A 20,744-nucleotide genomic window follows, 5' to 3' on the forward strand; every position below is an offset into this window, starting at 1 on the left:
TAGACAAGCTGGTACTTTTTGATATGCCGCTGTAGCAGCAGAGGTGATGCACGAAAATCCTCAATCTCTGCATCGGCCTGAGCCAAACCGCGTCTCAGGAGTGTCGGCAATTAAAGGATTTCCAGGTCTCAACTATCTGATTCACAGACTCCAGTCACCCTCCTCTGATCCTCCACCTGTCCATGTTACACAGCCAACGCTATACAGAGCGAAAAAATGTATCTTGAGGCACACATAAGGCTCACTGTCATAACTTCCCCAGTGTATGTCCTATATGTGTATGTATGCATGTTTTCTTTTTGTTCTTTTAATTGTGAAGCACTTTGTACCAGTCAGAAAAGTGCTATAGCAATAAAGTTTATTATTGTTATTATAAGCGACTCACCAATGCCACAGGCTACAGCTGGCATCTGTTCATGGCACTTTGCAACCAGATAGGAAAAAACTACAGCAGTAGAAAGTTATCTTTGTTTTAGCTCATTACATTTTCATACTATTTATCCATTTGCATGCCCTAATAGAAAGAATGATTGTCCTTGTTAGGCCTATATTCTAAATATTCTGAGACAGGGGTTCCCAAACCTTTTCATGTCAAGGAAAATAGATACACCAAATAGATGTAGACATCTTTTTGTTGTTAGATATGACTTTATACTGTCTATACTGTAGGAGGGGAGATAACAGTGAAACCTATGAACAAAGTAAGTACTCATAAAGAACGGCCATGTAGAGATATTTTAATTATGTACTGTTGTATGTTGTAAAGTGTGAATTATTTTAAATGGTTAAAGTGTTGTGTTTAATTATATGAAGTGTGACAAACAGGCAATGTGCAGTGATTTAGAGGGCCAATTGTAATATAATGTGTTTTTACAGTGATTGTCACAGTTCCAATTTATTCCATCATGTATATCTGACATGTTACCTATCTTCCATGCTACCTAGTTTAGCACTTTGACTATAAAGAACACATCAGTTGTGCCCAGTGCTGCCATTGGTGGGTAAAGAAAATGAACTAAAGAGAAACCAAAGTGTGGAAGATTTGTGTAGCCATGCAACACTGAAATACATAATCTCACTGTGTCTTCTTCTAGTGAGGGAAATAACAGCAAAGGCAAACTATTCTCTGTTTCATTGGCGGCCTCATGGGAGCCCTTCAAGGACCCTAGCAGGTCCCCAGACCCCACATTGGGAACCACTGAGCCGAGGCTGTAGAGTAGACCATGAGGGTTTTTTTTTTTTTTTTAGCTTTGACAGACACATTTCCCCATTGATCCGCCTGTTTTCCCAAAGCGCGCAGTTTCCTCACCTCCTGCCGAGGGCGCATCTTCAAAGCGCGGACTGACACTCAGCAGAGGGAGGAGCCTTGCTCAAGTCAAGATACATAACCTATCATAAAGTTTGTCACTACTGAGAAGACAGCTTACCTGTGCGCCGAGACGCCGAGAGTTTTTGCTTCACCTGGACGGTTTGCGATGGAGAAAATGAGATGAAATATGAGGATATTATTTGTCTGTGCGCATCTGTTGACGAAGGGAAGAAGCAGCAGAGCTGAGCTGAGACACTTCCAAGGTTTTTTTCAAGCGAGTTGCGTTTATTCCAAAAAGATAATAACGACAGCAGCGCGCAGCCGAAAGGACAAACAGGTAACTCATGACTTTAAATGTATTACAGTCCAGTGGTTTTGACTATGTTGCCGTGTTGTAGACTACCAGACTATAGCAATGCTTTTCTTATCTGAATTATAAACGGCAAGGTCGATGACTGCATCTTCATTAACTCCTGCAAAAAAAACTGTAATAATCCCATAATACATTTTATAAGGATCCAATGATTCAAAGAAACTGCAGTAAAACTATTTCCATATGGGAATATCATAGTAATATCATAGTGATAGGAGACAAAAAATGCCAAGGTAGGCTACAATAAAGGCACAATAAACGCACTGTTGAGTACCGCAGACACGCTTTAAAGTCCGTATATGGATATTAAAGGAATATCACAGTGACTTGAAGAGAAAAACGAAATTAGTTTGTCACACTGGACAGAGTAACAATCTCTAACTCTCTTTAAAAAAAAAGAAAAAAAAGACAAACCAAGACTCCTGCAGCCTGCCTTATCTGAGTTAATGTTCCTGAAACTTTTTTGGTAACCAAACATTCAAACAAACCTTTATTTTTTTCTTCTTTTTTGTAGGCTACACTGTATTTTTGTGTGCTGGTGTATAGCGCAGGTCTGTTCATACCGGTATTACGGTTCAGTTAGCCGCTAATTGGGTGAACGTGAAGGTCCAGATTTTCAGGTAAAGACATCAAAGTGTGGACTGGATTGAACTGACAGCTTTTGTGATTGCAGCAGAAGTTGCAGGCCTGTTGCCAGCTCCGGCAGGTCAATTTCAAGGTGACGTAGCATAGTGTAACATTTGGAAGGGTAGGGTAAATATGTAGGGAAACATTTTGTATTTTTTTTTTTCTGATGTTAATTCAAATCAAATGAATGATGCAGAATAGTCAATTACAGGGGAAATGAATCACACCAGTCATAATTATTATGATAAATGCATCAAGTCTGTAAGATAGTGCTGTTGAATTTCAAAATCTGGTACCACAATGCTTCTGTTCATTTTTTAATTGCTGTAATTGTTGTAATTGTTGCACTCTTCTTTTATGTTCCTCCTAATCATATCACACAATAATATTATCATGAATGTAATTAGTTTTAGACTGCAGTAGACTTTTTCAGGTTCCCCTCAGGAACTTTCCCCAGGTTCTCTATGAAATTAGTAGAGTTTTGTAGAATATGCAACATGAGACAAATATACAGCCTACAGAACATTCAATTAGGTTATGAAATTAAGTCCTAATTATGTGCAAAAAGTAATTGGAAAGTGTGTGGGATGGTTAATATCTATTAAATTAATCTGCACTTTGCACATTAAACTGGACAGTTTGATACTGCTAGATCAATAGTTTTTATTAATCACATTTGTATCCGAGGGCTTGGGGAAAAGAACTGTGACCTGATGATTGATCATTATTTCAAATACAACTGATTATAAGGCCATATGTTACTGTTTTAAAAAAGCAATAATCAGGATGGACATGATATACAGTGTTTCATTCCAAAAGATTTATTATACCTGACACCTGTTCTGCTGTTATGCATGTAAGTCTCACAGCAAAATATCATGTAAGTTATTATTATAATAATTATTATTATAATTCAGATATTGTAAATCTTTTGGAATGAAAAACTGTACATCTTGTCCATGTTTAATCATCACTCTGATCCATGGATACAGTGAAACATAGACATAAACACTGAAACAACATAAACACTTAAACATTTTGAATAATCACACAAGACCATAAAATAGTATTTGAGAGGAATTTACTATTGAAGGACACTATGTGACTGTGTTACTCTTGGAAATGTCAGGTTTGGAAAATGAAATGTGACATCAGTTTTTGTGTTATGTGCATGCATCTTTACCAGAGCCAGGAGTGTCATAGTTGACACAAAATATGTATTGTATATAACTATATAAATGACACACTATTTGTACAGTGACTGGTGATGATGGTGGCTCTCAACACTAAAATTTAGATTAGTCGTTCTTTCTTTCTTTCTCTTTCCATTGAGATGCATTATAAGGATAAAAAACTGATCTTAAATGCTAGTTTAACAAAGGACAAATTATTGCCAAAATATGTGCCAGAGAATGCCTTTCATGCAATAATGTATGCACCAATGTCACACAGACACTCATAAATTACCAAGTATGTGCAGCTGTCATCCATATGTAAACTATCACTGCACCACAGACCTGATCACACTGTTAGAGCACCGGGGAATCTAGTAGTAGTGATTATCTATCCATGTCAAGCTCTACATGTTAGTAACTTATCTGATCTCAGTTGTGCAAATCACATTGTGGTTCAAAATCAGGTCACAACATTTTCTAAATACTAAGATGCAGTGAATTTACTGTTTCAGCTTATCATTGTACTACTATATGATCAAGTTTGGAGTCAGACTTAGGTCATATAGTTTTTCCCAAATAATTCTTTGTGTTTGTTTTAACCTGAGTACAAATGTGAGGGATTTTCCACACAGGGCCATTCAGAAAGTTTAGACTATCCTAGAAAAGTATTTAAAACTCCAAATTTGTATACACTTTTCTGACAACTTAACCTGACACTATCTGGATTGATGCGTCCAACCCCACCCATCTTGTACTCCAAGGAGGTTAAAACAAACTACAAATTACTTTGCAAATGCCATTTGACCCCGGTGTGTTTGGAGTGTCCACAGACAGCCAGTGTTAACATTTTAACTGCGTTCCGCAAAGTCTGGGATGAGCCTAGAGGTGGGTCGTGGGATAATTAAATTGGGCCAGTACATGATTCTGGAAAAAATTTTGAAGTTTTCCCAAGTCCCTGAAACATAAGGTAGGCTTAATAAAACAGTTAGTAGTCTGAAAACAGGGTGACTTTTGTTGGATGAGGTTACCAAATCAGAATCATTGGGTCACAATTAAATTTAGGCCCCATGAGAAGAAACGTTTAAAGCATACCTTGCTCTAACTCAGATACACTGCACTTATATTGTACATTCTTTTCCCTTCACAGTCACTGAGTGAAAAAAATCACCAATAGGAAAGTTTCACCCTCTCTGTGCCTCTTCCCGATGGCAGACTTGTAAACCGGGGGCTGTGCTGGGTCTTGGTCGGGCAGGTTTTATGACCGGAGCGCTGTCGTCGCTCTGTACGTCCTCCTCCTCCTCCCAGCCTGCCGGCCCCTGGGGCCCCACGCCAGCTGTTTCCCTCAGGAGCTCCGAGTGCTACCAGCACTTTTGTGAATGGAGGAGGATGCCGCTACCTTTGTTTATGGTTATGTCAGTGAGTGGAGGGGCGCAAAAAAAAAAAAAAAGAGGGACCATTCCACTGTGCGTCTGACTTGCATTCCCCAAAAATTACAGAGCAGTAGCTCTGGCTCCAGGGCGACATGAAATAAATCAGCTTGACCTTTAACACTAGACCTTTCATTAGGGAATTCCAAACTAATTGCTTTACGATTTCATTACAACAAGAAAGCATCTCTTGGAGTTGGAGAGGGTTAGGCTGAGCTTTTGAGAAGCAAGTGTAATGCATCATTCTTAATCCTGCTGGTCTGGCTGTATTGACTCAACAAATTGAGATCTACTGAGGGGATCCTTCAGTGTCAAGCTGAGCGATGCCACCCGTGACCTGCAGACTCCGCACGCTCTCGCCCGGCTCTAATGCTTCTAGATATCAGACAGGATGTACGTCTTCCATTGCAGCTCGACCTCTTGGTTCTGGCTGACCTTTACGCAGTTTGCCATCTCAGATATGGTATCACACCCTGTGATCTCAAGACCAAGATACCAACCTCTGAAGTTTCAGACTGCTTTACTGTTTCCTGCAGTAAAGATAATTGTAGATCTTCGAGGATGGGAGTGTGGTGGGGGTGTTGGGAGTCAACAGATTGTTTGGGGCTGGGACATGTTTTGAGCCGAGCGCAAGTCCTGCAGGTTGGTAGCTTCTTGTCATAAACTTCCATCAACTTCTTGAATTTTAACAAGCTTTTTGTTGCGCCTGCTGTGTGTGTGTGTGTGTGTGTTGTGTGTGTGTGTGTTGGGGGGCGGGTGGCTGAACAATACTGTTCAGGTGTGTTGCACTGTGCCTACCTGGACAGGATGCTGTTTCAGAGCGTGTGCCCATAATTATACACATAAAGTAATTGTTCTCTTGTTGTTGTTGGACTCCTATTCTCAGGCTCCTGAATGCCGTCAGTCTGCAACTGTTGATGCTTTCTGCCGCCAGTGTGTAAGAGGCGGGGCGTTTTACGGGGCTCTTTTTGTAACTTGCCTGGAGGGCTGTTGTTGTAAATCATGTGTGATTCATAAAAAACAGGTTCTCCTGTCTGCCAAGCTTCATCTCCACAAACCTCAGAGACGTACAAATAGACTTTGGCCTGCAGCCATACCTCCCTGGATCTTCTTCCTTTACCAAACTGCTCTGCTGTCAACACTCCCCTTCGCTCTTCTCCCTCCCCCCACCTCACTAGTATTTATCTCCCTCCGCCTCTGCCTCTGCCTCTGCACAGGGCCGATGATGTTGTTTTCTTTGCGCTTGTCTTTGACTGTCCTCCATGGGAAGTACCTGGCAGCGGATGCATGTGGCAGGTTTCTGCCTGGACACGTCTCTCTCCCCCTCTCTTCTGTCTCCACGGCCACGCAGCGTGAGAACTGCGGTATCCATGGCAATGAGGGGGGTGTGCTTGGGGTTGGTTATTTAAATGTGGTAGGTTGGAGGATTTGGGTTCATTAAAGTTTAGATCATCAGCTCTTGAGTCATTTCAACGCCTTTTGGAGTTAAAAAAAATGACCTCAAGACCTCTCATCTTCAAAGTCAATGCATGCAGTTTAATGAAGTCACTGACAACCTTTTGTTAGACAAAATGTGAGCAAGTGAGAAAGGCTGAGTGGATCTTGTAGAAGAGATAATAATCTGTCTGTTCTTTCTCTTTGCAGGTTTTTCCACTGCATGGTCATCCCACCATGTGTTAATCTTCTCAGCATTACCCAGTAGATAAAGAACAACACTTTGGAGCAGCAGTCCTCATCACCAGCCTTGCACCTGCACCAGCTGCTCTCATGGCCCACCCTTATGAGCCCTGGTTACGGACAGCACCACCTAGTGGCAGCTCAGAAGACATGAACATCCCCTCCTGGTGGGACCTCCACCCCGGACCAGGAAGCTGGATGGACCTGCAGGCGGGGCAGAGTGTCGGGCTGCCTTCAGTGGGTGCAGGCAGCTCCATGGGACTGCAGCCGTCTTTAGGACCTTATGGCTCTGAACCCCAGCTGTGCACCCTGCCTCCGGCTCAGCTCGGCCCAGCCTCCCACTCTGCTCACCTCTTCCCCCAGGAGGGTTTCAAGATGGAGCCACTGGCTCCTGAAATGCTGCAGCAAGAGCCGTTCTCCCTGGAGGAGCCACAGGAGAGCGCTGCCTCGGCCCGCCCGAAGACCCAGCGTCGCTCCTCGTCCAGAGGCGCCGGCCAGGCCGTGTGCCGCTGCCCTAACTGTGTTCACGCCGAACAGCTGGGTCAGAATACTGATGACGGCAGGAGGAAGCACATGCACAACTGCCACATCCCCGGCTGTGGCAAAGCCTACGCCAAGACCTCCCATCTGAAGGCTCACCTACGCTGGCACAGCGGGGACCGGCCTTTCGTCTGCAACTGGCTCTTCTGCGGGAAGCGTTTCACTCGCTCTGATGAACTGCAGCGCCACCTGCAGACGCACACAGGTGCCAAGAAGTTCAGCTGTGCCTTATGCCCCAGAGTGTTTATGCGCAACGACCACCTGGCCAAGCACATGCGCACGCACGAGTCCCCGCCAGGGCACGGTGAGGAGAGGGTGAACGGAGACGGGAGGATGGATAAGGGCTTTGATACCCCCACTCCTCCTCAGTCATCCTCCCTCGTACCTGCGTCAGACGCCACAGAGCCGCCGCTGAAGCTGAAATGCGAGACAGACCCCTCAGTCTCCAGTGTAACGGGGCAGTCCAGCTAACTGCATTACTTTTAGAAGTTTTCTCAGTTAGCAGTTCACCATCAGCCATAGAGGTGTCACTGTTTTACCCTAGAATAGAGAATAGAACAAAAGTATGGAACAACCTTTTACTGATAAATTCTGGATTGAACAGAAAGTGTCTTTCTGCAGCCTTGTGAATTTGTCAGTAGGGCTAACCTAAAGACTTCTGTAATAATCCAAATGTTAGAGCACAGAGAAAAGAATGCAACCAGGCATCTTTCCTGAAGGAGCGTCATCTGAGGATAAAACATTCCTCTGTGCATTTGTCCAAATGAAAGGTGGCTAAGGAGGCAACCAAGCTGGAACAAGCTTGCTGCTAGGACTTCTACTGCTGCTAGTGCTACTATTACCAGTAGACTAAGAGACTTGGAATGAGTTTAACTGAAGGTGGCTTTTTAACATGTTTACAATGAAACCAAGTAACCAAATCTGTTACTTGAAAACCGGAGAGAGGTTTATCTCCAACATCCATTTTCATTTTCTTTTTCAGTGAAATTGAAGGCATGAAGCATGCCGAAATGAGAGAGGGAGATATTTTCACCATTTCTATTGCTTACGTGTGTAGCCTACTGTACAAGTTGTGACGAGACACTGGAAAATTACACTTCATTTTGTACTATTTTAAAATGTTATCAGCCATTTTGGATCGTTGACATTAGATGCCACAAAAATTGGGTGTGGCATGTTGATGCAGTAAAAAATGGCAAATGAACAGAAAGTATGCTGTTATGTCAGTGTGCTGTGGTGCCTCGTGATGAGAGCCAATGTGATGTTGATAGATGTCATATATATATGTTATTTTAATATATAGACACACACACACACACACACACACACACATACACACACACTCCCACACACACATATGCCCACACACACACACACACACACAGTGATTTTTTACGTAAACAGCTCACTCCTGCAGACAGTAAATCATGTGGCCGTGTCTCAGTGTATAAAGCATGCAGACAGGGCCGGGAGGTTCAGCTAGTGTTTGACTAATAATACTATGAGCAGGACATGTGATCTAAACCACACTGAACACGATATGATCACTGGCACCAGACATGCCGGTTCCAGCGTCTCAGAAACAGCCAACCTCCTGGGATTTCTGCACACTAATGTCTAGAGTTTACAGAGAATGATGCAATTAACAAAAAATAGTCAGCAAGCAGTCCTGTCGGCAAAAACACCTCATCGATGAGAGGCGTTAAGAGAGTTCAAGTTAACAGGCGGGTCACTAGAATGCAAACAGCCGCTCAGTACGACAGTGATGTGCAGAAGGGCATCTCACAATGCACAACTCATAGAAACTTCAAGTGGCTACAGCAGGAAGATGAAGCTACAGTGGGCATGTGATCACCACAGTTGGACGAATCATGCTTTCTGTTGCACAATACTGCTGGCATGGTGAGAATTTGGCGTAGAGTAGATGGAGATTTTTCATAAATCTGTAGATCCGTCCTGCCTGGTGTCAACAGTGCAGGCTGGTAGTGGAGGTGTAATGGTGTGGGGAATGTTTTCTTGACACACATCAGGCTCCTTAGCACCAACTGAGCTTTCTTTAATACCTAAACATTGCTGCTGACCAGGTGCATCACTTTGTCAAATGGAAACGTCCAGCAGGATAATGTACCTTCATCTCAAGATGCTTCCAGGAACATGACAGTTTAGTAGTGGCCTTTGCAGTCCCAGACCTCAACCCAATACAGCAACTTTGTGATGAGGTGGAACGGGATGCTCGTATCATGAAAGTGCTGCAGAAAAATCTGCAGGAACTTAGGCTAATGAGTCACCAAGGACTGAGATCCCTGAGAAATGTTTCCAGCACCTTGATGAGTCCATGCCTTGAAGAATTCAGGCTGTTCTGGAGGCAAAAGAGGGTCCTAACTTGGTGTACCTAATAAAAGTGGCCATACACATATATATATATATATATATATATATATGAATATATTTGTGTCCCGACTTTGCATTTTCTTGGCTTTGCAAGGAGATATGGGAGATGTCTTAATGCCATGAGAGTTTAGGGACTTCTACCCAAACATCAAGTGGATATGTACAGTATATATCCTTTTGCATGTCAGATCAAGCTAAAGTAATAAATAAATAAATAAATAAATAAAGCTAAATCTTCACCAAAGGACTTGCAAAGGGCTCATCTCTCAACACATTTTATGAACAGCCGTGTGGTTCGTCTGAAATTGCAGTCTTCCATGTTCTGTACTGAGAAATAATTTAAGTGACACAAAATAGCATGTTGAATCACAACAACAACAACAACAACAACAACAACATCTGCCTCCTTTTCTGGAGATTCAACTTGTGAGCGAATACTGCGCACAAGCGTTAGCAGTCTAGCAGATAAAATGAAATGCAGCTGAGCAAAGTCTGCTCACTGAACATGCTCCAACACCTAGCAGTAATTGTGTGGGTTGCTTGTTTTGGATAGCTAATCATTTTCATAATCAAAAGGATATGTAGCCTACTGTAGTTCTTTAGCAATATACAAGCAATACAAGCATTTTTACAGTTAAAAACATTATTAGGATGTATGTAAATCATCAAAGACGTTAGGCTGAGATGTATGTGTTAGAGAGCTTACATTACTGGAGGCTCACAATTGCTGTATTTATGTATAGAATTTAAGGAACAGAAATTTTCACACATCAGTCAATTATTGTGTATTGACTATTATTATTTCTATGGTTGTCATTATTATAGATAGGCTTATTATGTTTACTTTTATGTTGGTCAATAGGACAAGATTGGAAACCGTTTTTCATTGGTTGCTGTAGTAAAATGTTTTAGCTGTGGAAAATGTAATAAAATAAGTTTTAAAACATTTTAATTTAAATATCATTGCATTTAATCTATTCATGTCCTTTATGAAATAAAAATAAATATTCTGTGTTTCCATGTCAAATCTTTATTTAAAGGATTATTAAGATCAGGAGGACCATAATGACATACAGATGCATTAAGTAAAGAGTGAAAATAGAGTTATACAAATATACAAATTATTTTCATAGAATGCCAATTAATATCATATAATAATTAAATACATCTCCTTTACCATCATTTGTTGACATAGATTTGATGCTTTCTGCCGCCTAATCGTCACATCTCAGCAACTTGATTATCATGGAAAGGTCCCACTTTCCCTGTCCTGTTTACCACTTTGTTGGACCGTTCATATGCTTAAACTTGTAATACCGATATTTCCGACAGCACTTGAAGTAAGCATCCGGTCCCTGTTGCGTGTCACGCTGTCCCTGACGCTGTCCCCAACTGAACTGAATCATTATTCCAGATGCAAGAATTACATTAATATTGTATTAATATATATCTGATTGTGTAGACCACTCATTTTTCTTATTGAACTCATTCATAATATATATAATATATCATATATGACAATTGACAGAAAAATGTTATATTAAAAAAAACATTGTTCTACACTATAATACTAATAATACCAATAATAATAATATTTTATAATTCATGGCTTTTGTCTCTCTTCTCATATGTGTGTGTGTGTGTGTGTGTGTGTGTGTGTGTGTGTGTGTGTGTGCAATTAGCAATTAACTTTTAGCTGTCATACATTTCTTCACGTTTCTTTATATTGCTACAATGTCCTATATCATTACTCGCGCCCTAACAAGTCCAGGAGAACAAACGCACAACAACTTTTGACTTTAAACTCATGAATAATGCAAATTTCTCCTCCTAATTCTGCCACTGCAACATAAAGTATCTCAGTGACCCTTGGTTTCTAAAATGAAATAACAGCTACCAAAACACATACTTTGTTACAGGGTTTTGTTATTAAATCAGACTAAAAACACTTGGATGGCCCATTTATGACTTCAGTAGTCGAAAGTCGGAGCACCTGAAGGCAGCAAGAGCCCGGAAGCGGAAAATGAATCATATAACAGGAAATACATAACACACAAACACACAACTCTCGCTGGCTGGCTAGTCTCCATTTTTAGCTGAACTTGGGTCGATCCAGTTTTAATTCGACAAGTGTATATATATTGTATTGGTAGGACAGATTTGTCCATTTCCATTTCTTGTGTTGGACTAAAACGACGATTTCAAGATGGGAGGCGGCGATCTCGTAAGTTGATGAGCTAGCTTAGCACCGATACGTGCCACTCTCTGTTATGGAGAGAACAGTACCAAACTCTATTCAAAATCTGGTAATATAAACATGTCTTGCTTATCGGCACCGGTATACTCCTGGTAGATCATGACCCTAACCCTCTTCCAAAGTGTTAAGAGGTACTCTTCAATTCGGCGTACACACAATATAACAAGCATCGCTTATTTGAACTTGGTTCTCCTGTTATTCCAACATTCTTACTCGAATATAACGCGAACGTAACACTGTGCGGACCAGTAACGAGAAGTGAGAATCAATTCTAAAAGTTTAGATTTTATTGAAATAAAGTGATGCTTAGTTAATCATCTATATGCCGAATTTACCAGAATATCCTAACGATTAATAACAGGTCTCAAGCCATACTTTAGCAGGTGTATACCGTTGCCGATAAGCAAGGAAACATTAAACTGACAGATTTTGTGTAATTAGCTTTCTTAGCTAATGTTGGCTAGCTGACTTGTATACTGACTCTGCCTGCCTGAATTATGGCTGGGCTAATTTTGTTCAAATAAATAAATACATTAGAGGGAGTCAGATTTTCTAAGATGATACATTATAACATTGCCAGATTAAAACCATCAAACCCATTAAAGTTAGCTGAAGTTGTACACTAAAGTCAGTTATATGGGAAATGATCAATATCATGTACCTGATAGTTGCTTATGAATGAAGTACTTTTTAAAAATGACTTAATGTTTTCCCTCCTCTTTTACCAGAACTTGAAAAAGAGCTGGCACCCCCAGACTATGAAAAATATCGAGCGTGTATGGAAGGCTGAGCAGAAATACGAAGCTGAACGGAAGAAGATTGAGGAGCTCCAGAAAGAGCTGAGAGAGGAACGAGCTCGAGAAGAAATAACTAAATTCGCGCAGGAAACCGGGGCTCTCAAGTTAGTTCACCCTCACATTGTCAAGAGTTTTTGTTTCTGCCAGTTTGTTATGAGTGATACAAAAAAGTAGTCAGCAAGTCATGTTTTAACAGCTGATTTTTGTACTTTTTTGACAGGAAAAAGGATGACCGTCTGGACTGGATGTACCAGGGCCCCAGTGGTCAGGTGTCCAGGGATGAGTATCTGCTGGGACGTCCCATCGACAAGCAGATCACCGAGCAGTTTGAGGAGCCTGAGAGCGGTCCATCCGCCCAAACCGGCCTCCTGCCTGGCTCCATCTTCAACCCTACCACCCCTGCCTCCAACCTCGACCTGGCCGCCAAGATTAGGGAAGACCCCCTGTTTGAAATCAGGTTAGTCATGTTCCTTCTTGTAATTTGTACGCTTCCTGAATCCTGTTACAGTCATGCGTAGGCCAGAGAATTTGATTATGTTCCGTCCCTGTGCAAATCATCTAATTTATGTTTTGTTTTTTTCTTAAGGAAACGGGAGGAGGAAAAAAAGAGAGAAGTCTTGACTAATCCAGTGAAGATGAAGAAAATCAAAGAAATGGTAAAATGATTGTGTAACTGTTTTGAAGTGTTTATATGTGTTGACATTGACAGCAATTTTTAGACCTTGTTTTGGTTGGCTAAACATCAATCTGTTCTCTCACAGCTGCGCCAGAATCTTGAAAAGAAAGACAAGAAAAAGAAGAGGAAGAAGGAAAAGAAGGAGAAGAAGGGAGACAAAGAGCGGAGAAAGGAGAAGAAGCATAAGAGAAGGAGCACAAGTTCGAGCTCAGAGGAGGAAAACGACAAAAAATACAGGTATTTGACTATCGGACTACAATCCATTTACAACTGCATTTTTATGTGGTTAAGCGCTGTCCGATTACAATCCGATCACCCAAGACGCATGCCAATGCCAGGTGTAAATGGGGTCTAAGAGACATCTAGCTTAATTTAGGTTAACGTCTCTCATTCATGTGAAAGCAGTTTGTAATTTGGGTCTATCATCTATTCTCAGGTCACATTCAAAGGATGAATCTTCATCCGGCGCCAAATCTCATTCTCACCATGTTTCAGGCTATGGGCTACAGGTAAGAGAGCAGCAAACCAGCGTCTGATAATACCACTGATATCTTAATCACATGTACATGTAATGCAGATGCATCCTGCAGTTTCAGTTGCTCAACTCCCACTAGAACAGCACACTACCAAGTCCTAACAGTGAAATCTCCTCTCAGGTCGCTGCTGGAAGACATCACCAGTCCTCTGCTCACTCAGGACGCCACGAGCGGAGCCGCTCCCGATCGCCTCACAGGAACAACAGCGAGAACCACTCCTCACACAGAACCGACAGGAAGGTCCAGCAACGAGCTCCCAGTCCACAGAAGGAGCGTTACCACCGACAGAACAACCACAGATCCAAGTAAGAGTCCACAGAGTTAACATTGAACTTGTATTAGGGCTGGGCGAAATTTCAATATTATCATCTTTAATTGGACTCATATCGTGATGATATGGTGATTGTGGGACATTGTGACACACACTTCTGCCATCTAAATTGATGATAACAAGCAAATTTTGTTTAAAATCTCTGACAAAATGAGGTATAAAACATTTTAAGGAATATTATTTGAAAATGTCAGGTTTGTTTGACATCACACCTAACATTACTATTCGGTTCAATGGGATGAACATTAATTAACATGTGATTTTGCATACGTGAGCCTTATTGTGATATATATCGATATTGAAAAAAATCTGTATTGGGATATTGATTTCAACCATATCGCCAGATCTACTTGTATAATCATTGAATCGATTTCATTCTGTTTCACCCTAATGTCTTCCTGTCTATTTGTAGGCAACTCTCTGCTGAAGAGCTGGAGCGGAAGAGGCAGGAGATGATGGGCTTTGCCAAGCAGAGAGAGGAGGAGCGGGAGGATAATGTAAAAAGATACAAGAGACAAGATGAGCAGGAGAAGCAGCGGGAACAAAGTACCAAGCATGACCGCCATGCTGGCTTCATCCAGTAAGTTCTGGGTAACATAGAGACATGCAGATAATCAGAGACGAAATTTTAAGATTTAGTTTGGGTTTTTTTTGTTCTCTGTTAGAATGTGAGGTTTCTGCTGGACACACATCTCCCATTACTTTTAAATCAAACATAGAGTCACAAAAAAACAGGATTCTGATGTTTATTTTTGGTGCGTCAGCTAATATGGATATTCCTGAAATAAGGAAAGATAGCCCGTACTCTATTTCTTATTTTATTTTTCTTGTTCTTTCTTTTTTGGAACATGTGAAAAAAGAAAGAAAAAGAAAATCTTACTTCTTAATGTTCCTCATAACATCTCTGGTATGACATGCTTAATTTTCATTTTCACTAACGCTCACCTTTCCTTCCTGCAGCAACATGAAGCTGGAGAGCGCTTCCAGCTCTTCGTTGGAGGACAGAGTGAAGAGGAACATCCACTCCATACAGCGGACCCCAGCCTCCCTGGAGAAGAACTTCATGAAGAGATGAAGACAGAACACATTTACCAAACTACATATATGAACTGGTAGAAAAGACTTGTGAGAGAGAGTGCAATCCACTCCCCTCCCAGTCTGTATATTTGTCTTTAAAATATTGAGACAGAAGGATGGGTGCTGTGGCAGGATTCAGTCCTGAGTTTAACAGGGAAACATGTGGCTCCAGAGGTGTTTGTTTTTATTTTGAAAAGCAGATGCAAAAGGAACATAATTTATAGTTCTGACAAATGCAAAGGGTCTGTGATGGCCGGTCCCTCCTAGTCATTTCATATAAAGTCCCTTTAACGTTCATATGATCTGAACTTTGTATAGTATATTGTTTTTTTCATTAATAGGTTCCGCTTTTATCTCAAATGTTTTTGTAATATACACTTGTGATTCAGTGTACTCCTGTAAGTGAATAGGAATTGTATTAAAACACATTACCTCCTTTATTTGCGTTGGGATTTCTTAAACAAGCCAAATATGAGAAGAAGGTTGTGACCACATCACTGGGTAAGGGTGGGTTAAAGGTTTTCCTATGCCACAGAACACTTAAGTATGTTAGAAAACACAAGTGTATTAAGTGTATTTAAGTCAAACTGGTGTACAGCTCCACTGACACAGAGGATGGGAAAGGTGACAGAAGACACCCAGAGTGATTTTATGGGAATATAGAAAACCTTCAGAACCGTTAGAGCTACAGTAAAATAAAGCTCACCTGCAAGCAAAAGCTCAAAAAAACATTCAGCTTGGCATCAGTAGAATAGTTCCAGATGTGACATGAGCGCTTACCATACATTTCGTGCACGGCACCAAGCGGTTTATGGTGGGGTTATGGTGAGGATTTTATTCACTGTAGAAAATACCTTTTCAAATCTGTTTCACATCACCCGAAAACCCATCCCCTCGTTGCAGTTCAACTGAGCTATGTAGTGACAATCCAGTTTTAGACCGGCCTCTCTCTTTTTCCCCAGTTTTGATTTCGCTTTAACACGCCTCAACCAAACTATGCACAGATCGGCACGCCGCCGGCCCCTTCCTCCAATGGCAGCAGCGCCTGACACCGACAACTGTTCATCAAGCCAATTGCCGTTAAGCAGATCATGACGTAGTTGAGTCACGTTAGTCAGATTTCTGTGTTCCTAAATCGTGTAGTCACTGTAGGAAGCTAGCAACCATTCATATTAACAGCCAAAGGGGTTAGCTGGTTTCCAAGTGATAGGAATATAACTCAACGCGGCCACAATGGTAAGAATATCATACAGAAGAAAATGTTATTTGCCTGGTGTAGCGTGGGATTTTCTTGTAAAATGGCTTTTAAAGCTAGAGTTAACAAAGGTAACGATTGCTAGTGCTTAGCTAAGCTAATGTTAGCTAACGTTGTTAGCCAACTCACCCAGACACCTGCATCATGCTCAGCTTAAGTTGGTTTTATAGAAAATAATGTAGATTTTTACAAGTTATCACCATTTCCTCGGTGAACCTTAGTCTTCTTAATAATGTTTTCAGCTATGTAAGAACAGAGTTGTAGCTAAGGTTGCTTAGGAACTATACCAGAGAAGAGGAAGATGGATATGTAACGTTAGCTAACTAGCCGCCTGATAGCTAACGTTGTATCTTGAATCAGAGTACTCCTGGCCGAACTAGCCTAACTTCCATGGCATTTCGCTAATGTAGCTAACGTTAGCTTTTACACTTTTCTAACTCAATTTGTGTTAATAACCGTTGTCAACTTGCTCAAGTCAGTGGTTAGCTCAAGATAATCGTAACACAGTTGGCAACTGGATGTTATTCTGTCAGCATTAAGATGACAAGCAGCTATAACTTTGAGCTTTAATTCAACCTCAGTAATAGCTGTCAGCGCAGTAATAAAATATCAATAAACTTTATTTATATAACGCCTTTCAAAACATTGATACAAAGTGCTTAACAAATAATAAAAGCATAGAGTAGAAATACAAATAATGTAGTATGGATTAAAAACACAACTACAGCAACAACAATAAAGTAAAAAATACATCAACTGCCAAACAGACAAATATAATTATAAAAAAGCCTCTTCATAAAAATGTGATGCAAACAGTCCATCCCTCTTTAGAATTATTAGATTTGAAGATTCAACCTAGCCATAGTTTACAAAGTGGTCTTTAATAACATGTAGAAACTTTTGCTGCTGAGCCACTGTACCAAAAAACTTCTCTCCACTGCCGAGGTTCATATCTCCTCTCTGCCTCAGACTGCTGAACTGTGAATCCTCTGTATCTTCCATAGTTGGCTAGTGTCTGACATACCACTTTCTCCTTCCTCATCCAGTCTATTATGTCCTATAATGGTGGGGCCGTCATGGCCATGCGGGGGAAGAACTGTGTGGCGATAGCTTCAGACCGGAGATTTGGCATTCAGGCTCAGATGGTCACCACAGACTTCCAGAAGATCTTCCCCATGGGAGAGAGGCTGTACATCGGGCTGGCTGGCCTGGCCACTGATGTGCAGACAGTGTGAGTGTGTCTAACTAGGCCTTGGCCTCCGTGTCTTTCTCTCTAAAACTGGAAAAGTAACTCTTTCTTTCAACAGTGGATGTGTGAATGACAGGTTTCCTGTGCAGCTCTGGAATAGATGGAAAATTATTTTGACAATTTTCCAATCTTAAATAGTATTGATGTAGACAAACTGTAAATTATGAGAAATTCATCACCACATTGTTATAAGCTTATCCCGGTGGAGAGAGGCTGTGTATGCCACTAACTATTCGTAATGTTATTAGCCTACATTCAAAGTTGTGAAATGATGAGTTACATTTGCAGTGTTTATAAATGAAGGTTTGGAAAAGTATGATATTATCAAATGTAAAATGTGTATGAACCCAGGAACGATCTACAGGTAGCTAGTCTCTGACATTGATAGTAATTGGCTGGTTTTGTATTGTGCGTAGATCCCAGAGGCTGAAATTCAGACTGAACCTGTATGAGCTGAAGGAGGGTCGCCAGATCAAGCCCAAGACCTTCATGAGCATGGTGTCCAACCTGTTGTACGAGAGGAGGTGAGTTTACTGAACTTGGCTACAGAAGAAATTCATGATGATGTGGTTCTGATCTGGTGAAGTATTATTCCAGAACAAGCACATATGATTGATTGATTCGTTTATTGCCAAGCCTATATGGACTTACATGACACTACCAAGTAGTTACATGGGTGTACAACATCATAAATAAAAAAAGAAAAAGATTCAGCAAACTGAGATATCACACAAACAAAATATCTTGCCTTTTTTCCCATGCATTACAAATTATTTAAAACATTATTCTAAAACATAGTTCAAGTTTTTCATAACGATCTAGCCAAAGGAAATTCATAAAGACAGGACATACACATATACAGATATTCCAATGACATTATCTCCTCTCTTAAGAAAGACCTGATCAACATTGTAGCAGCATCATGACAACTCTAAAAGTTGTGGACAGACAACATGCAACAATATACATAAGTAAAAATAATTATGTGAAAGGTAAGAGCTGACATGGTTGATGTGTGTTGCTCTCATCAGGTTTGGGCCGTACTACATCGAGCCTGTGATCGCCGGACTTGATCCCAAAACCTTGGAACCGTTCATCTGCTCCCTGGATTTGATTGGCTGCCCCATGGTGACAGAAGACTTCGTTGTGAGCGGCACTTGCTCGGAGCAGATGTACGGCATGTGTGAATCTTTGTGGGAGCCGGACATGGTAAGTTGTGTGTGAAGTATGAGGTCATGTTCTCATATTTAAGTTGGTTGCTTGCTGTGGGCTTAACTGGGGGTTTCGTCATGACATTGACTAAGTTTACATGCACAACAGTATTCCCCTAATATTGTAAACATCATATCCTGTTTACAATATCTGAAATAATGAGAAACTTATTTTTCTGTGTGCATGTAAATGTAATGGCTTATGGTGCACATGTGAAAGAGGTTAAATGGTTTGGTTTTCCTTTTTTTGGGGTTGGAATATGTTTCACTTGCCTATTTACAAACTGTGCTCCATAACTAAAGCCAGGTTAACATGCGATTAACATTTGAACTTCACGACCTTTGAAGAATGCAGTATTGAAAGTGTGAAAGAATGCAAAATGTATTGTTTGATAATTATGGATTCATCGTGTATTTTTATGCTATTGTGCACTGCTGTAACATTGGTAAAATTGGATATTAAAGAAAAAATGAAGGGAAAAGTTAAGGAAATGGACTGTCATCTGTATAGCTAGGAAGGTTTTGATCATTTTTCCCAACAGTATTCCAGCCTCAGCTTGAGATTTATGACTAATTACCTGAGAAATCTTTCTGACGTGCAGGAACCCGAGGACCTGTTTGAGACCATCTCCCAGGCGATGCTGAATGCAGTTGATAGGGATGCCGTGTCTGGCATGGGAGTCGTCGTACACGTCATGTAAGTACAGCGATAAAATGCCAATATATGGCCAAATGGTACAGAAAATCTCTCAAGTTTGGTTTAGATTTGTAATGTTTGACAACCTGGTGTTTTCTCTGGCAGTGAGAAAGACAAGATTACCACACGAACCCTGAAGGCCAGGATGGACTAGAGCCCGCTTGCAGCACCAGACTTCACCAACACACACTTTTTGTATAAAAATAATAAACAATGCTTGTACTGTCTTTTTTTTCTTATTGATATTGTTCAATAAATAAACATAGGTTTAAACAAGGAGCTTGACTCGTGTTCTGTTTTTGACGGAAGAAGTCAAATTTTGCATGTAGTGTGAAGCTGAGTTGTAGGTTTGAATCCAAGACGCCAAGATACTACAGTATAGTTGGCAAGAGAATGCAATTGCTTTAGAAAAAATGTCTGGTCTTTTCTTAAAGTAAGGTGACACCAGCAGGGTTAACGGACATAAACACGCTTAACCATGCCTGTATATTCCATAACAGCCTGGATTATGCACAATTTTACTGAAATTGTGTAGATACTTTCCCAGCATGCCTTGCATTACACTGGGCACTAGTCACCCGTCAGACCACTAATGTTATGTCAGGGTGCAGAGAGCCATTTCATTACAGTTGCCGTTTTCAAAATCACTGCGGTAGGATTCGTGGCGATATTTTGATGTAGCAAATCCTGAAAGACCAGATTTAGAAAAAAAATCCGAGCAGAGTTGGTATTAGTCATTGTAAATAAGAATTTGTTCTTAGCTGACTTGCCTGGTCAAATAAAGGTTAAATCTTCAGTGGGAAGCACTGACACTCCTATTTTCACCTATAGATCTACTACATTAGATGTATGTTTTGCAGTCTTTCCTTTACTAAGATTTTTTAGCCAATAATCCTGCAGCCTTCAGTATGCACCATCATGTGGAGGTGAAAGATAGATTTGTTTTCTTTACAGATCTTCACCAGAATATGATGCAGGCAAGGTGGGAAAGGATTAAAGATAAAGAGCTAGAATAATTGACTAAAAGACAAAATAATGAAGGACAGTCTGAAGGAAATTCATTATCAGCACATTACATCTGCCTAGTTCATCATCACACAGTACATCTGCCTAGTTAAGCACTAAACCTCAGGCTGTCA

General features: G+C 40.8%; 3 protein-coding genes across 3 annotated transcripts; all 3 read left to right on the top strand.

The window, feature by feature from the left end:
* The first annotated feature begins 1,426 nt into the window (after nt 1-1,426).
* Nucleotides 1,427-10,297, top strand: sp6 (Sp6 transcription factor). Its single transcript, XM_071916066.2, has 2 exons — nt 1,427-1,646; nt 6,556-10,297. The coding sequence occupies exon 2, from the start codon at nt 6,679-6,681 to the stop codon at nt 7,597-7,599; it is 921 nt and encodes a 306-aa protein (XP_071772167.1). The 5' UTR covers nt 1,427-1,646; nt 6,556-6,678; the 3' UTR covers nt 7,600-10,297.
* Nucleotides 10,298-11,600: 1,303 nt separating this feature from the next.
* On the top strand, nt 11,601-15,631 carry cwc25 (CWC25 spliceosome associated protein). Its single transcript, XM_071916071.2, has 9 exons — nt 11,601-11,743; nt 12,505-12,677; nt 12,794-13,030; nt 13,160-13,229; nt 13,335-13,486; nt 13,686-13,758; nt 13,906-14,090; nt 14,529-14,696; nt 15,077-15,631. The coding sequence occupies exons 1-9, from the start codon at nt 11,726-11,728 to the stop codon at nt 15,189-15,191; spliced, it is 1,191 nt and encodes a 396-aa protein (XP_071772172.1). The 5' UTR covers nt 11,601-11,725; the 3' UTR covers nt 15,192-15,631.
* A 666-nt stretch (nt 15,632-16,297) lies between these two features.
* psmb3 (proteasome 20S subunit beta 3) lies at nt 16,298-19,884 on the top strand. The gene is made up of 6 exons (XM_071916057.2): nt 16,298-16,429; nt 17,495-17,679; nt 18,114-18,221; nt 18,729-18,906; nt 19,511-19,605; nt 19,711-19,884. The coding sequence occupies exons 1-6, from the start codon at nt 16,427-16,429 to the stop codon at nt 19,757-19,759; spliced, it is 618 nt and encodes a 205-aa protein (XP_071772158.1). The 5' UTR covers nt 16,298-16,426; the 3' UTR covers nt 19,760-19,884.
* The last annotated feature ends 860 nt before the right edge of the window (nt 19,885-20,744 follow it).

This window comes from Centroberyx gerrardi, chromosome 3, assembly GCF_048128805.1.
Source record: "Centroberyx gerrardi isolate f3 chromosome 3, fCenGer3.hap1.cur.20231027, whole genome shotgun sequence".
NCBI classification, from domain to species: domain Eukaryota; kingdom Metazoa; phylum Chordata; class Actinopteri; order Beryciformes; family Berycidae; genus Centroberyx; species Centroberyx gerrardi.

Coding starts and splice junctions, on each gene's coding strand:
- sp6 (XM_071916066.2), top strand. CDS start 6,679: ATGGCCCACCCTTATGAGCCCTGGTTACGGACAGCACCACCTAGTGGC.
- cwc25 (XM_071916071.2), top strand. Junction 13,759..13,905: donor TTTCAGGCTATGGGCTACAG/GTAAGAGAGCAG, acceptor ATCTCCTCTCAG/GTCGCTGCTGGAAGACATCA. Junction 14,091..14,528: donor CAGAACAACCACAGATCCAA/GTAAGAGTCCAC, acceptor GTCTATTTGTAG/GCAACTCTCTGCTGAAGAGC.
- psmb3 (XM_071916057.2), top strand. Junction 17,680..18,113: donor GCCACTGATGTGCAGACAGT/GTGAGTGTGTCT, acceptor TATTGTGCGTAG/ATCCCAGAGGCTGAAATTCA. Junction 18,907..19,510: donor CTTTGTGGGAGCCGGACATG/GTAAGTTGTGTG, acceptor TCTGACGTGCAG/GAACCCGAGGACCTGTTTGA.